This window comes from Ursus maritimus, unplaced genomic scaffold, assembly GCF_017311325.1.
Source record: "Ursus maritimus isolate PB19 unplaced genomic scaffold, ASM1731132v1 scaffold_17, whole genome shotgun sequence".
In the NCBI taxonomy this organism is placed as follows: Eukaryota; Metazoa; Chordata; class Mammalia; order Carnivora; family Ursidae; genus Ursus; species Ursus maritimus.
Window position 1 is genome coordinate 38,834,828 of NW_024424119.1, and position 15,086 is coordinate 38,849,913.

Below are 15,086 nucleotides of genomic sequence, written 5' to 3' on the forward strand. Positions count from 1 at the left end.
AAAAAAAAAAAAAAAAAAAAAAAAAAAAAAAAAATTAGCAGCGGGCGCCCCGGGTGGTTCAGCAGTTAGGCATCTGCCTTCGGCTCAGGTCATGATCCCAGCGATCCCGGTATCGAGCTCCCCCCTCAGTGGGGAGTCTGCTTCTCCCTCTGCCCCTGGCCCTGCTTGTGGTCTCTCAGCCTCGCTCTGCACTCGCTCTCTCAAATAAATAAATAAAATCTTTAAAAAAAAAAAAAAAAAGCAGCCAGCACACGCCTAGGGTGAATTATCAGATCAGAGAAAGTCCTTCCTAATGGTAGGCCAATCTAGCCCCAAAACAATCTTCTCAACCATGCACCCTATTACTCCCACAACAGCAATCCAAACTGCAATAGCTGCTTGACTGTGCCATGTTTTCCCTGCCCAATTATTTGGTCAACCAAGTCCCCCAACCGGGAATCCTCTCCCAACCTCTCCTGCCTATCTCTCCATCTCCACACAGCCAAAGCCTCCCATTCAAGGTTCAGCCCAAACATTACCTGCTGCACACTTCCACGTCCCATCCGAGCCCTACAAACTCCCTTGGACCTCTTCTACACCTCTCCTGGCACTCACTCTCTTTTGCTACACGTTACATAACTGCCCAATCTTCTCTTCCCTAGACCAAAGCAGTTCTTGGAGGTGTGATTTCAATCTGATTCCACCTAACTACCCACTCTTTCTCTACACTCCATCCTTCTATAGAGCTCCTCGGGTTGAGAAACTGTGACTTAAATCTCTTGGTATCCCAGCACTTAATGCAGTCCCTTGCAGAGAGTTGTTCCAATACCTGTTGAATATATGAAATAGCAATTCCCCATGCATTAGAAAAGTTATTTGGAAGTTTATACATTTAACGTCTGTAGCAAGGGAAAGGAAGGGACTGGCGACAATTTATAATACCTGACATCAGAACCTCTTGTAAAAAGGACCATGTGTATTTTAATACGATGACCAGTGCTTAGGGTTAAAAAAAAAAAAAAAAGGAGTAGGAGGAGTTCTAGAAGGTCTGATTGTGTGGCAGAACTGGTCTGCTCCAAATCAGGAGGGATGCAGTAGTTACTAGAGAGAGGAGAGGAGAAAAGAAAAAGATGGAGAGAGAGGACAGACCAGTGAAAGAACAGAAAGTCAAACACTCTACACCAAGACTTTCCCCATGACTCACATCTTCCAGAGTTAACTAAATTACTGAAATGCTTGCAAGAGTGGAGTGAGTGAGTGTGTGTGTGTGTGTGTGTGTGTGTGTAAACTAGTGAAACAGGTGGGTTTTCATGTCCAAGCTGACATGAGTGGAACCAAAATATCATTTTCAGAAATGGGAACCTAACAGCTAAGAAAAGCATAAGTAAAGTAAATTATGGGAAATTCACAAAAACAGGATGTGATGGGGGGTGGAGGGGTGACAAAGAGATAACCACCTTGGGACTTTGACAGTCTCTGCAATTAGGAGTGTGAGGCTAAAACTACAAAGAGTAAGGAAGGCCTAGCTGCCATCTAGATTTTATTTGTAATACTGTCTTTTCTGGTAGATCAATCCTGTGAATTATAGATCTAACCAGATACTAACTAAGGTTAAAGTAAAGTCCGCATCATCTATTGATTTCTATATGCCATTTTGATTCACTAAATGTCACACTAATACTTAAGTGACAAAATCCAAATGAGGCCAGCAAGATACTTCTTCAGGAATTAATACTTTCAATTTTGACCTCTACTGCTAGGTTTTTAAAGAGATGTCTGCCCCATCCCCTACCTTTAAAAACACGTATTAAATGCAAACATGCCTAAGAGGAGAACGTCAGGAAGTCCAGTAGTAATGATCAGTATAAGTCCGAGATGGAGAGAGGGTCCTGCAGGAGTTGCCTCCTTCCAGCCAGGGCTGCCCAAAGGGGAGTGAGAGAAGAACCTCTGCAAGCGATGCGGCTCGGAGCAGGAGGTTCCTGCTGACACAGTCCCTGCTGGTGCCCCTCACTCCCAGAACTAAGGCAATCAGACCAACTTCCCGTCCTCTAGCCCACCATCTCACCCCCAGGACCCAGGTAGATACTCCAATATGGAAACCCCTGCACCAGGATGCACTCTTGACTCTGAGCAGAGAAGGGGACAGGAGTGTTTCTTCTCCTGCCGCTCCGAAGTCCTAGCCACCTGGATATGATGTCAGACTACTTTGAGACCCCTCCCAACCCAGCATAGCCCTAAACAAGGCTACCTCCTCCTGCTCACATACACACCCCACTGCCCCCCTACACAAACACACACACACACACACACACACACAGGGTGGGAAGGAAGAAGTCATATGGTTAGCTTGGCAGGGTTGAGCCAAGTGATGGGACAGAAGCCCTCATCCGTACCCTAGATTTAATGAATAAGTGCCACGCTTCAGATGCGGTGAGCTCCACAAACACTCCCACCTCCCCAGGAAGCCCTTTCCCCCAGAGACAGCAGCTGGCAGGTGCCCAGTTAGAAATCAATGTTAGTAAACTGATGAACGGGAAGATTAGTTCAGCTTATGAAATCCAGCTTAGAGGAGACAATATATACTATGCAAGAGTTCAGACTGTATAAAAGTCAAACATGTGATAGTTAAGATCCACCCAAAGCAGCTAATTACTTAGAACAATGCTCAGTTGGATGTGTAAACTCTAGAAAGTTCTTTCTTTAAGTCACTACTTAAATTCCAGCATTTATGGTTTGACCTGCTTGCCTTCGGTATATCATAATTTCATTAACACATCTGTCACAGGCCCAAAAGCACTGAGAAAGAATCTAGGAGCAAAGAAACAATGTCCTCATTTCTCTTCTAAACAATTCCTCCAACCTCCCAGTTTCCCATTTCTCTATAATGGAATGAAGATATGTGAGACAGAGAAAATGAACCAAAGTTTATGCTAAACAGTTGAACTTTGATTTATAAAATATTCCATTCATTCTATCCTTCAAAATTCCACCTAACTGAATTAAGGAATCATACACTATCATCAGCAATATACATATTGAAAAACAATGCACTGGGGGAAAGGGAATGCAATAGTTAAATTAGAAGAAAGCAATAAGATACACCTTTGGATTGAAGCCACAAAATCCAAGGTACTCACTGGATATTGAGCTCATGGTATCAGAGAATTACAATCTTAACTGACAAGATTTCAATCAAAGGACCATCCAATATCATCCAAGAATGACACTGACACCAGTCTTATTCAGCCCCAGAATGAAGAAGAATTTAGTGGCTTTTCCATCACAGTACATGCCAAAAAGGCAGAATTAGGAATATCCAATGACTATGATGATGCCTCTTTCAGTGCGCCCCCCCTTTTTTTTTTAACAGATAAAACAGTTGACTCCAGATAAAACATTCCTGGAGCATGTAAACTCAGTTTTTATTGTGGCAGACAAGACTACTTGTAAACTAACACTCATTGTCTTTCCCTTGTGCACACTGCTAAGTAATGTCTTCAAGCTTTTTCTTTTTCTCTCTCTTGCCAATTTTTTAAATTTATGTTTCTGCGGTGACAGAATAGAGGCTTCAGGAATATATAAACTAACATGAACCTCACTAACTCTCTCAGGATAGCTAGAAAAGGAGAAAAACCCATGAAGATCTTGGCAGGAAATTGCTTGCTACTTGATAACCTATGCATTTTTAAATGCTACTACAAAAAAATGCACACATCCTAAGGAACTAAGGAGCTACTAACCTCTACAATCAATGTGATACATGGTTTATCCAGTCTTGACAAAAATCCTCTGGATCACCAATGGTAGGTTCATCCACTCGTACATATGCAATTGTATAAAGAATCTATTATTTAGAACACCAGGAAAAAAAAACAATTAAAAGATTTATATTCATAGCTACCATTAAGAAATTTTTTTTTTAAAAAAGCACTTTTTATTTCTATGCTAAGATCTAATTTGATGCCCTGCTTTGCAAATTCAGAATGAGGAGGAAAAAAATTATAGTGATTACCAAACTGGAGAAAGAGTAAGGAGTATGTCCACAAATAAAAGTTACTGTATAGAAGTAACAGGCTAATACTTTAAAATTATTCACTGAAGACTAAAACACTGGAATACCAATACAACATAGATTTGATCATATATGTATATGTGTACATATACATAAAAACCATAAACATATAAAGTCTTACATTAAAATTTGAAGGAAGTGTAATTATACAGCAGTTTTATAAGAAGCATATTAGTAGGTGGGTACACATGTTATCGCACATTACGACTGAGAATGTAAATGGTTAACCCTGGGAACCTCTGCCCTCTCTCAGCACTCCTGATCCCTTTCTCTGGTTCTTCTTGGTCTTCTTCTCACCCCTACATAGGCACAGCCCCCAGACATCTGTCCTCCGGACAATCCGCCCATTCCCCTGACTCCACCATCACCCCCACGCTTTCCCAAGCTTCAGAACAAGTTCCCACACCCAATGAAGCCACACGCCTAGCACTATGCCAAGTTCGTAACATGCGTTACCTCTTCCCACTCTTATAACAATTCTGTGAAATAGGTTTGGTTATTATCCCATTTAACAGATGACAAAACCAAAGCCCAGAAGTTAGGTCCCTTGTTCAAAGACATTAATCAAAAGGCAGCAGAGCCAGGATTCAAAATCATCTCTGACTCCACATGACATTTCAGCTACTATTCCGGTCTCTCTAAACAATGCAACATGAGCGCCTCAATAATTCAACTCATTCACTCAACAAATTATTTCTTTATTGAACATAAACCCGTTCTCTGTTTTCTCCACTTTCACCTCCCTAAATCTGCCTAGAGACTTTACTCTCCACCACCTCCCCCCCACCCCCGCTAATATCTCAGGTAGATTCTTGGAATCATCTCTAACTCCTCCCTCTCTTGAACACCACTCATCTACTTGGCCGATCATTTCTGCCTATTTTAGGGATTCTAGGTTATATTACCTCCTTGCCAAATCCACTTCCACTGTCCCACTTCAGACCCTAGGTTTTTTTCACTTGGCCACTGTGACACCCTCCTAATTATAATTAGTCTTGCTCCTCTTGGTCTCTGGATCCGCGCAATCAATGTTACACCACTGCCACCTGTTATCCTTATAAAACAGACCTACTCATGTTACACTCCGGCTTAAAAGCCTTTGATGGTCCTCTACTGTCTACAGAACAAAGTCCAAACTAGTTGTGTTGGCATTCCCATACAAGCCGGTCCCAACATATCTTCCCAGCTTCGTCTCCTACTGCCTTCCCACCTAAATAATACTACTAATTTACATGGAGCTTAACTGTTTATATAGTGCATTTTCATATACATTAATCATAACAACACTATAAGTATTTCTTATTATCCCAATTTAATGAGAAAGAAACTGAGACCTAGGAAAGGTAAAATAATTCGCCAAAGATCCCAAATCATAAAAAGAGCATAAAAGACAGAAAGGGTCAAGCATCAAACTCCAAATTTTATCTCCTTTCCCAATACTTCATGTAGCCATTGCACCCCCATACTAGCATATCAGACTCAAACTTTCTCTGAAAGTATCTTCCAACCTCCCTGTCTTAGCTCAAGCTATTCTCACTCGAAATTTCCAAAGAACAGTGGTAGGCATTTTTCATTTTACACTTTGTATCAGTGATTTATATTTATATATAAACCTATGTCTACAATGAATTATAAGCCCTATGAGGATAGGACCAAAAGTTAGTCACTCAATTTTTAAAGTGCGCTTACTTAACTGGAAAATGTGTGGGGAAAATAAGCCATATAAAATGGCAAGCATCAAGGCAGAGACTGGCCAGGCCCGAAACCAGAGACCAGAAACTTGGATTAGACCATCAGAGCACGCTGGCAGTGCCGATAATTTTAACATCTATCTTCTGAACAAGGTCAAATGCCCCAGTGCCAACTACTTTCACTGACATTGGCCTTTAATATTACAGTTTATTGAAAGCATAATTCAAAACAGAATGGGGTGAAAACGAAGAATTAGAATAGAAGTTGATAAGAAACAGAAATATCATAATTTCCCATTTTAACATTCCTCTTTGACTAAGTAACCAAAATTTGAACGATACAGGCTTGATTTAGCCTTTCTACAAAGATCAGCTCAGCTGCACGGATGGCTGTCTCCGGGGCTATTTCAGTAGGCCACAGAATCACGTTCACCCACACAGCTACACAGACAGCTTCCCACGTCTCACCCTCTAAAAGAGCCACGAGGCTTCCAGGCACTGGCAGAGCCTCTCTCAGAAGGTATTTGACGTGTTGATTATCTGGCCAACTTTCGCAAGTCAAGTTCCCCATGGTTATGTCAAATGGTCAAACTGACCAGTGTCAATGTGCTTTAAGATTACAGGCCGTACTCCTTCCTGAGTTGTCTTTATCCCAATGAAGATCAGATTCTCAGGATGCCTTATAATTATAAAGCCCAGAATACGAAACCACTGAACAGCTGACCAGGTGAAAAGTCTCAAATGCTTCCTTCCCTCTGTCAGAAATCTCCCTGTCCACTGCCGAAACATAACCACAATGTCAACTTTTCCATGAACTGGCAGAGGATAATATTAGAAGAAAAACTAGCCCACATGCCCTGCACTGAATTTCATTCCATTCCAAACAGTTACAGCACTATGATCTTAAGTAATTTACAAACTGGATTTCAGAATTATCTTTAACAGTCAGAACTAACTGTTCTCTATCATGGCATCTCACCAAAATTCTAATATTTCTATTCAATGAACCTCAGGATACTGCCACAATTTATACATGACAGCAGATTTCTTCTGGAGGCTAGTGAAGACCGGGCGGGGGGTGGGGGGACACATGTTCCTCTGTTATAAACTGTATATGTTCCCTTTCAGAGAGATTAATACAACAGTCAGAATTAACATCAACTTTGGAATCAGAGAATCTGAATTCAAGCCCTAACTCTGTAACATGGAGGCAGTTCCACCACTGAGACAGTAATAGCACCAAACTCACAGGGCTGTTGTAAGGATTCGGTCAGTCAACACGTACAAAGTGACTAGAACACATGGTAAGCTTTCAATAAACATTAACTTTACAATCACCTGATTCAAAGTGACAATTATATGAGATTTGTGAAAGGATAACAAATGCTAAGAAATCCCAGCCCAAGACTGTCCTGCTTACCTTTTGGCAACATGTCAATGATACTAATCAACCAGTCAATCGATAAAAATGAAATAAAAGAGAAACCTAACAGTTCTGCTTCTCGGGAGCTCCCACAAAGTGCGGTGCCAAACACAACTGAAAGCAACCATAGATTTCATGTAAATTTATGGCATGTGTATTACCTCAAACACAAAGATAAAAAATGCTGATCTGAGGGGCGCCTGGGTGGCACAGCGGTTAGGCGTCTGCCTTCGGCTCAGGGCGTGATCCCGGCGTTATGGGATTGAGCCCCACGTCAGGCTCCTCCGCTATGAGCCTGCTTCTTCCTCTCCCACTCCCCCTGCTTGTGTTCCCTCTCTCGCTGGCTGTCTCTATCTCTGTCAAATAAATAAATAAAATCTTAAAAAAAAAAAAATGCTGATCTGAAATCTATAGAAACCCAGTGTACCAGCTATTCATCTCTAAATAGCAGACGTGGGAACCACAGATAATACGATTTTAGCATTACCTATATTACATAATCATACACTTTGGAGCTTACATATTTGTTTACATGTATGTGTTCTCTTTCCTCTCAGCGGTATTCTAATTCCATTGGTGGAGGGTGGTGTTTCTTTTGCACCCCACGGCATGTTAAACAGCAGTCAAACGGTTGGACTAAAGTAACATCTAGCTAAGAATTTAGCAGCCCATCTGACTAGATCTTTCCATGGGCATGAACACTGACTACGGCAGACAGACGTAATACAGCCTGAAGCCTGGCTGAGCACACGCCGGAGTCTGAGACACGGGGCATCGGACGCCACCACTCACTTGCCGCAGGACCATGGGAACCTAAAAAGTCTGTTTTCCATTCCGTAAAACAGCAATAATAATTTTACCTACCTCTTAGCATTACTGTGACAAATAAAAGAATATATGCAAAACACTTAAAGCTAGTCCTGAAATACTGAGGGGTACGTTTACAGAGGTTTCCAACTTACTTTGAAACACATCAAAAAAGGATGGATGGAGTACCTAATGCCACTGGACCGCACAATTAAAAAATGATTAGGATAAGTTTCATTAGTGTATTTTACCACAGTTTTTTAACTAAAAAATAAAATAATTACAATTGTAAAAGGTGGATTGAAAGATGAACAGATACATGATGAAGGTGGTAAAACAGCAAATGCAGAATCTAAGTACTGGGTATATGAATACTCACTTTCAACTTTTCTGTATTTTTGAAGACTTTTACAATAAAATATTAGGAAAAAAACAATGCTGGCATTAAAAAGTTTGCTTTTTATTATCACTACTAGTCAAAAATAATAGTGAGCAAATATTCAGATCCTTGGCTTTTTAAAAAATTGTATAAAGCATCATTTTAGCAACCATCTCTCCTTTTATTATAACCATTCTAAAACTAAACATGGCTTATTTGAAACTTCTTAGCCAGTACTTATGTATGTGATTTCAAGTTAAATTATTCCAAGTACCAGCTGCCAAGCACTGAATCTCTTCTGAAGGAACACAGAAACCACGTCATCAGATATTTGTGGTCCGTGATTGATGACCTGACCAAACAAAACAATGGAAAAGCAAGCACTGGAATTACTTGTTCCCAACTTTTTCAGTAGCGACTAAAGCTGTAAGTTCCAGAAGCATTAGCAGAAGGACTACCAGCCCCTTACCAGGCACCTGATGTACAGGAGCACACTACGTGTCCACATATCAGCCACTTTAGAGTGACACCCAACTTGGGGCGCCAGGGTGGCTCAGTCGGTTAAGCGTCTGCCTTAGGCTCAGGTCGTGATCCCGGGGTCCTGGGACGGAGCCCCACATCAAGCACCCTGCTCAGCAGGGAGTCTGCTTCTCCCTCTACCTCTTACCCCTCCCCTGGGTCGTGTGCCCCGCACTCTCAAGTAAGTAAATAAAATCTTATTTAAAAAAAAAAAAAAAAAGAATGATATCCAATTTCCCTCTAGTTTTTTTCCCCCATTCCAAATGGTAATTCAGATTTTAAAGTGTTTAGTGGTACTAAACTATCTGAGTGGAACTCAGATACCATGAGGTATAACAATTTAAACAGACCACCTCAAACCCATTTCAATGGCTACTTTCGAAAATACAGAAAAGAACAAATGTTGGTGGTAATGTGGAAAAACTGGAACCCTTGTGTACTGTTGGTAGGAACATAAAACGGTACAGCCACTGTGGAAAACAGTACGGTGGTCCCTCAAAAAATTAAAAATAGAATTACCATATGACCAAACAACCCCACTTCTGCATCTATACCCAAAAGAATTGGAAGCAGAGTCTCAAAGAGATATTTGTACACCTGTGTTCACAGCAGCATTACAACAGGTAAGATGTGCAAGCAGCCCAAGTGTCCACCAACAGATGAATGGATGAGAAAATGTAATATATACACACGATGGAATATCATTCAGCCTTAAAAACAAAGAAAATACAGTCCCATGCCACAACAGGGATGAACTTTGAAGACATTAGGCCAAGTGAAATAAGGCAGTCACAGAAAGACAAATAATGTATGACTCCACTTGCACGAGATACCTAGGGCACTCAAAATCATAGAGACAGTAGGATGGTGGTTGCCAGGTGCTGGAGGGGGGGTGGGGTAGGATATGGAGTTCGGGTTTAATGGGTGTAGAGTTTCAGTTCTGCAAGATGAAGAGTTCTGGAAATGGATGGTGGTGATGCTTGCTCAATAATATGTACTCAACACCACTGATACACACTTTAAAATGGTTATGATGGTAAATTTTATGTTATGTGTATGTTACCACAATAACAAAAAAATGGAAGGAAAAAAAAAATCAGGAAACTGATCTCCCCAGAAGGCCTGGCAGGGGTGCTCCAGCTTGGACCTGATCAACTCTGTGGCCCTCAGACCATGTCTATCTCCGAAAACACCTTGAGACCTTGTCCACTCGGACACTCTATTCTGCCCAGGGTCACACCAACTGTTTATTTCAGCTTCAAATGAACAAACATTACTCCTGCTACACCAGTTTTGTCAAAGCAGCAAGGAACTTAATCTCTCTAAACCTGCCTCCTCTTTAAAACAAGGATAATTCCTACCTACCCGCCTTACAAGGTTGTTAAGAGGGCAAGAGTGAGATCACGTATATAAAAGTAGCTTTAAACTGCCAAACACCAAAGAAACAGAAATTACTATGTTTATAACTACTTTCGTATGGAAATTCAGAAGGGACTATAACAACAAAAACTTCACAAGGCTTGCGACACCTCACCCATGCTTCATTCCCCTTAAAACTCACATCATCCCTAAATAACACCTTTTTTGCTTTTGTCATAAACCGAAGGGCAGCACTGAAGAAACAAACAAAAGCTCAACCTAAGCACTTCGTCTAACCACCCCAAACGCAATCAGAAATCCTCTTACGTGTCCCAGGAAAATTCAATTTTTATGACCCCAGCGTGGGCCTGCGGCGCCCTAGAACTACACTTCCCACAAAGCATCGAGGTGAACCCGGGCGGCGGGCGGGGCGGCCTGGGATTCAGGGTGACCACCGCTCTCCCCAAACCGGGATCGGCGTCCCCTGAAAAACGGCAACGATTACGGTCGAGTGTGCGCTGGCTCTCCTTTCTGAAGCGCTGTCAGCCCGCGGTCCGTCCTGCGTGTAACACCGCGACGCTCTCTCTGCCCTCCCGTCCTTCCTGCTCCACCGGAGGGTCACCGCCTATTCTTGACCTTTCCGCTGATTTCTAGGGTGTCACAGACGAGCACCTTCTCCCCCGCCCCCAAAGCTCCATTTCTAGAACTCCCCCACACAGTTGGGACCCGGGGCCACGGCGGGGTCAGACGGGACGGGCCGACACAGCCTGCCACCCTGGGGGCCCCCGGCCCGTCCGCCAGCCCGAGAACCGCGAGCAGGGGGCTGGGCTGCCCCCACCCCCCGGACCGGGGCGGATCGCGGGCAGAGGTGGCTCCGCCCGGGGCTCCGGTTTCAATTTCGCAACGTGACGGTGCAAACCTGAGGCCTACAAGCGCAGGCGGCGGCGGCCGGCGCCCCGCCCGCCCGCCAGGCCCGAGCGCCCCAGCCCCCCGCACGCCGCGGCCGCCGCCCGCCCACCCACCCAGCCAGCCCGGCTCCCGGCTCCCGGCGGGCGGCAGCGCGCCCCGGCCCGCCCGGCCGCCGCCCCGGGCCCTGCGCAGCGCCGGCTCTGACTCGCGGCCGCGGGCTGGCGGTGGCACTTACTCAGCTCGTCCTGGGAGGCGGAGGCGGCGGCCGCAGCCATGTTGCGCCAGGGAGGGAGGGAGGGGCCGGAGCGGGAGGGCGCGGACGGGCGGCGCGGGGGGCTCGCCGCTCTCGGTGCGGCAGGGGCCGGGAGCCGCCTCCGGTCGCTCGGCGCGGGCCGCGCTGCGCCCACGAGGCCCGCCCGCTGCCGTCGCCGCCGCCGCCTGCGTCCTCCTCGCTGCACGCGTCGCTCTCGCGGTCCCCCGCGAGCTCGCGACTAGGGCGCTCCCACCACCTCGCGCCTCTGCGGAGCCGCCGCCGTCTGTCGGCCGAGTCCCGGTGCGCCCGGCCCGCGCGGCGGCTCTGCGGCTCCGCGCCGCGCTCGCCCAACTCACGCCGGTTTTATATTTAGAAAGAGCTGAGCCATCCTCCCAGCGGCCCCCCCGCCGGGCCCCTCGCGCGCCCGCCCGCGCTCGCTCGCGGCTCGTCCTGCCCACCTGCCGCCGCCCGCCCCGCGAGCGCTCCCCGCGCGGACCCAGCACGCGGCGGCCTGCGCGGGCGGCCCGGCCTAGCCGCCCCGCCGCGCCGTAGCAGCCTGCGGCGGCCGCGACACGAAACGGACGCGCGGGCCTCTGACCTGAGTCTGAGCCGGTCTCCATGCCGGGGATGCTGCGCGCGGCGCCGCGAGGTGGGCGCCCAGAAGCGAGGCAGCGGCGGGCTCGGGCCCGAGGGGCCGCGCGCCGCAGTCCGGGAGGGGCCTGACCGGGCTGGCCCGCGCTGCCCCGGCCAGGGGAGATCCTCCGGGCGGGGGGCCCGAGCTCCCTCTTGAAGGGTCTGTGGCTGTCACGTCGGCCGGTCCCGACCTGAAGAAACACGCCTATCCAAAGGAAGAGACGTGCACTCGGAAAAGTAGAGCCGGGTTCGGAGTCGGCGGGAGGAAGCCCCGCCCTGCGCCTCCCGCGAACTTCTCGGCCCCGGCGCGTTAAACGCCCCGACCCGGCGGCTCCCTGGGCTCCTTTTCTCACTTAAAGGCCGTGATCAAGTATAGTTTTATGATGCTCTCAGAAACTAGGATTGCCGAGTGAAGGAAAGCCACGAAGTTCTTCGAAAAGTTAAATGAACCAAGATATTTAAAGTTCAAATTCAAGTATATATGCTTATATGAGCTTTTTTTTTTTTTTTTTTTAGTTTTTATTCTAATACCTACATTCTTTTTGGTAACCCGAGTGATTTATTTTCTCTTTTTTTTTTCCCGAGTGATTTATTTTCAATATACCGATTTGAACTTTACGGTTTAAGTTTATCCATGAGGTCGTGTACGTGAAAAACACTTGCAAAATGGAATTCAAATTAAGGGGTTGCATAATTCTGTACTTTAAGTGATGGCACTGTCAACAACAGATTAGTTACAAGATCAGATTTTTTTTTTTTTTGGTGTAAGAGGAAGAAATCAAGACCCTAAATGGATTGAAATTGCATTTATCCCTAAAAGAAATCCATAAAGCCCTAGTTAATGTCTTGAAAAATGAATTTATGTCATTCCAGATATAACTTAGGCAAGTACAAGGTACTTACACGACATTAAAGACATATATTTCCTTTATTGCTTTAATATGGAAATTATACATGATCTTTGGGAAATTTTCAAATGATTGGGGATAAAATTAAAAGTGAAAAGTCTTCCACTCCTACCATCCCATTCCCCAGAGAAAAATGTGATTAACAGGTACAGTTGAGTGTGCATTCTCTGAGGCCTTGTCTCGGCACATATGTATACACCCCCAAAAGCAACTAGAATGGAGAGAGGCTCGTACTTACAATGAAGTTCTGTATCACTGATTTTCCCCCATAAACATTCTTCCTTGTTAATTCAAAAAGGTCTACACCACCGCTCTTTTTATTAATTACCTCATACCACAGTAAGTTCACCAATTCCTTTTCTGAGGACATTTTGCCTCTTTGGTTTGACGTTGACACAAAGTCAGTGCATAACAAACTATTTGCAAAGACTACGATACCGAAGTGTATAAAAGTAAAGATTGTCCTCCACCTCCCTGCCCACCATCCCCTCATCTTACTCCCTGGAAATAATCCTATTAACAATTTGGTGCCTCCAATATTTCCCGACTATGGATATATAAAGCAGCTGCACCAAGGATTGTTTTGAGGAAATTTTGACTTCCCATAGCCTCAAATAGATCCTTCTAAAGCCACCACAAAAAAAGAAAGAAAGAAAGAAAGAAAGAAAGAAAGAAAGAAAGAAAGAAAGAAAGAAAGAAAAGAGAATATCAATTAAAAAAAAAAGTTTGTTAGGCAATATTAACTTCCAGACAAGACTAGTTAGCATCTCATAAGTTCATCTTATGTATAAACTTCAGAGTCCACACATGTGCAAATCATGGATATGTGTGTATGCCCAGATTTTTGTTTGTTTTAACAAAAATGGAATCCTACTACACATACTATTATGTAACTTTATCTTTCCACCAAACAATATATCGCAGGTGTCCTTCCATACAGGTAATGATAATAATACCTAATGCTAATTGTGCCAGGCAGTGTTTAAAGTGTTCTACATGGCGGAATTCATTTAGTCCTCACAACAATCCTATGAAGTAGGGATCTCTATGACACCAGATCGTGGAGGAACAAATCCAAAATGCCACAAACTAGGAAGTGATGGAGCGGCGATTTGAACCTGGGCAGTGTAGATCATTCTTCACCACTATGATTTGTATGTACAGAGCTACTTCGTTCCTTTAAATGGCTGCATAAGTACCTGACAAAACCTATTTAATCATTCCCCTACTGATAGGCATTGAGGCTGTCGACAATTTTTTCTACTAGTGCAAGCAAATGCTGTTGTAGAAAATCCCTGTACCTACATCAATCTAGTCACATATTACATACATAGAAATATGTAGAAGTGGAATTGTTAAGTTAAAAAAAGATGCCTTTAACATCTCATCACATACAGCAGCTTATAGCAGCTTACAGTGCTGCTTCTGGTCATCAGTGTTTAACGCTCTAAGCTTTTTTATAATTGCTTCTTTCTTCAAACTATTGCAGTTTATTTTTCCCACTAAATAGCTTCATATTTTTACTAGACAATTTGGTTTTGAATAGTGGCTTCAAGATACTTCCTATCTAGAATTGACTTTGATTTCCAAAAACAGACAAGAAGGAATCGTGGAAGGCATGAACAGGGGGCAAAGAGGGCACTAAGAAGCCAAAATAATGTATCACAAAATCCAAGAACTAAAAACTTACATCTTTTATTCTTTCAAAGTCCCCTCTGCCCTATGGTAGACCCAGATTACGCTAAATGTATGCACAGTTCTAACAAAGTAGTCTTGTTTCCATAGTAAAAGCAAATTAGAAGCAGAATATTAGCACTCTTCTGGGAAGGTACTTGGATGACAGAGGAGCTAACGGACACCCTAAAAATGAGGGAAGAAGCAGGGAAACTAGGAAAGTAAGCTGTAAGAATACAAAAAGCAAAACATTCTGGGGTTATTTGTAAAGTACAAAAAGCACTAACCACCCCAGAGTCCCTGAAGTCATTTCACTTGAACCACTGATGTTCTTGGCAATAATCCTGACATCAAGAAACCATACAGGGGTGCTTGGATGGCTCAGTTGGTTAAATGTCTGCCTTTGGCTCAGGTCATGATCCCAGGGTCCTGAGATCGAGCCCCACATTGAGTTCCCTGCTCTGCGGGGAGCTTGCTTGT

At 44.4% G+C, this 15,086-nt stretch overlaps 1 protein-coding gene across 1 annotated transcript in view; it reads right to left on the reverse strand.

The window, feature by feature from the left end:
• Positions 1-11,430, reverse strand: part of ECPAS (Ecm29 proteasome adaptor and scaffold) — a 94,117-nt gene extending 82,687 nt beyond the window's left edge. Inside the window, exon 1 of the mRNA XM_040631705.1 lies at positions 11,374-11,430. Coding sequence (XP_040487639.1) covers positions 11,374-11,413 — 40 coding nt within the window. The 5' untranslated portion in view covers positions 11,414-11,430. The remainder of the gene's footprint in view (positions 1-11,373) is intronic.
• Positions 11,431-15,086: the final 3,656 nt, after the last annotated feature.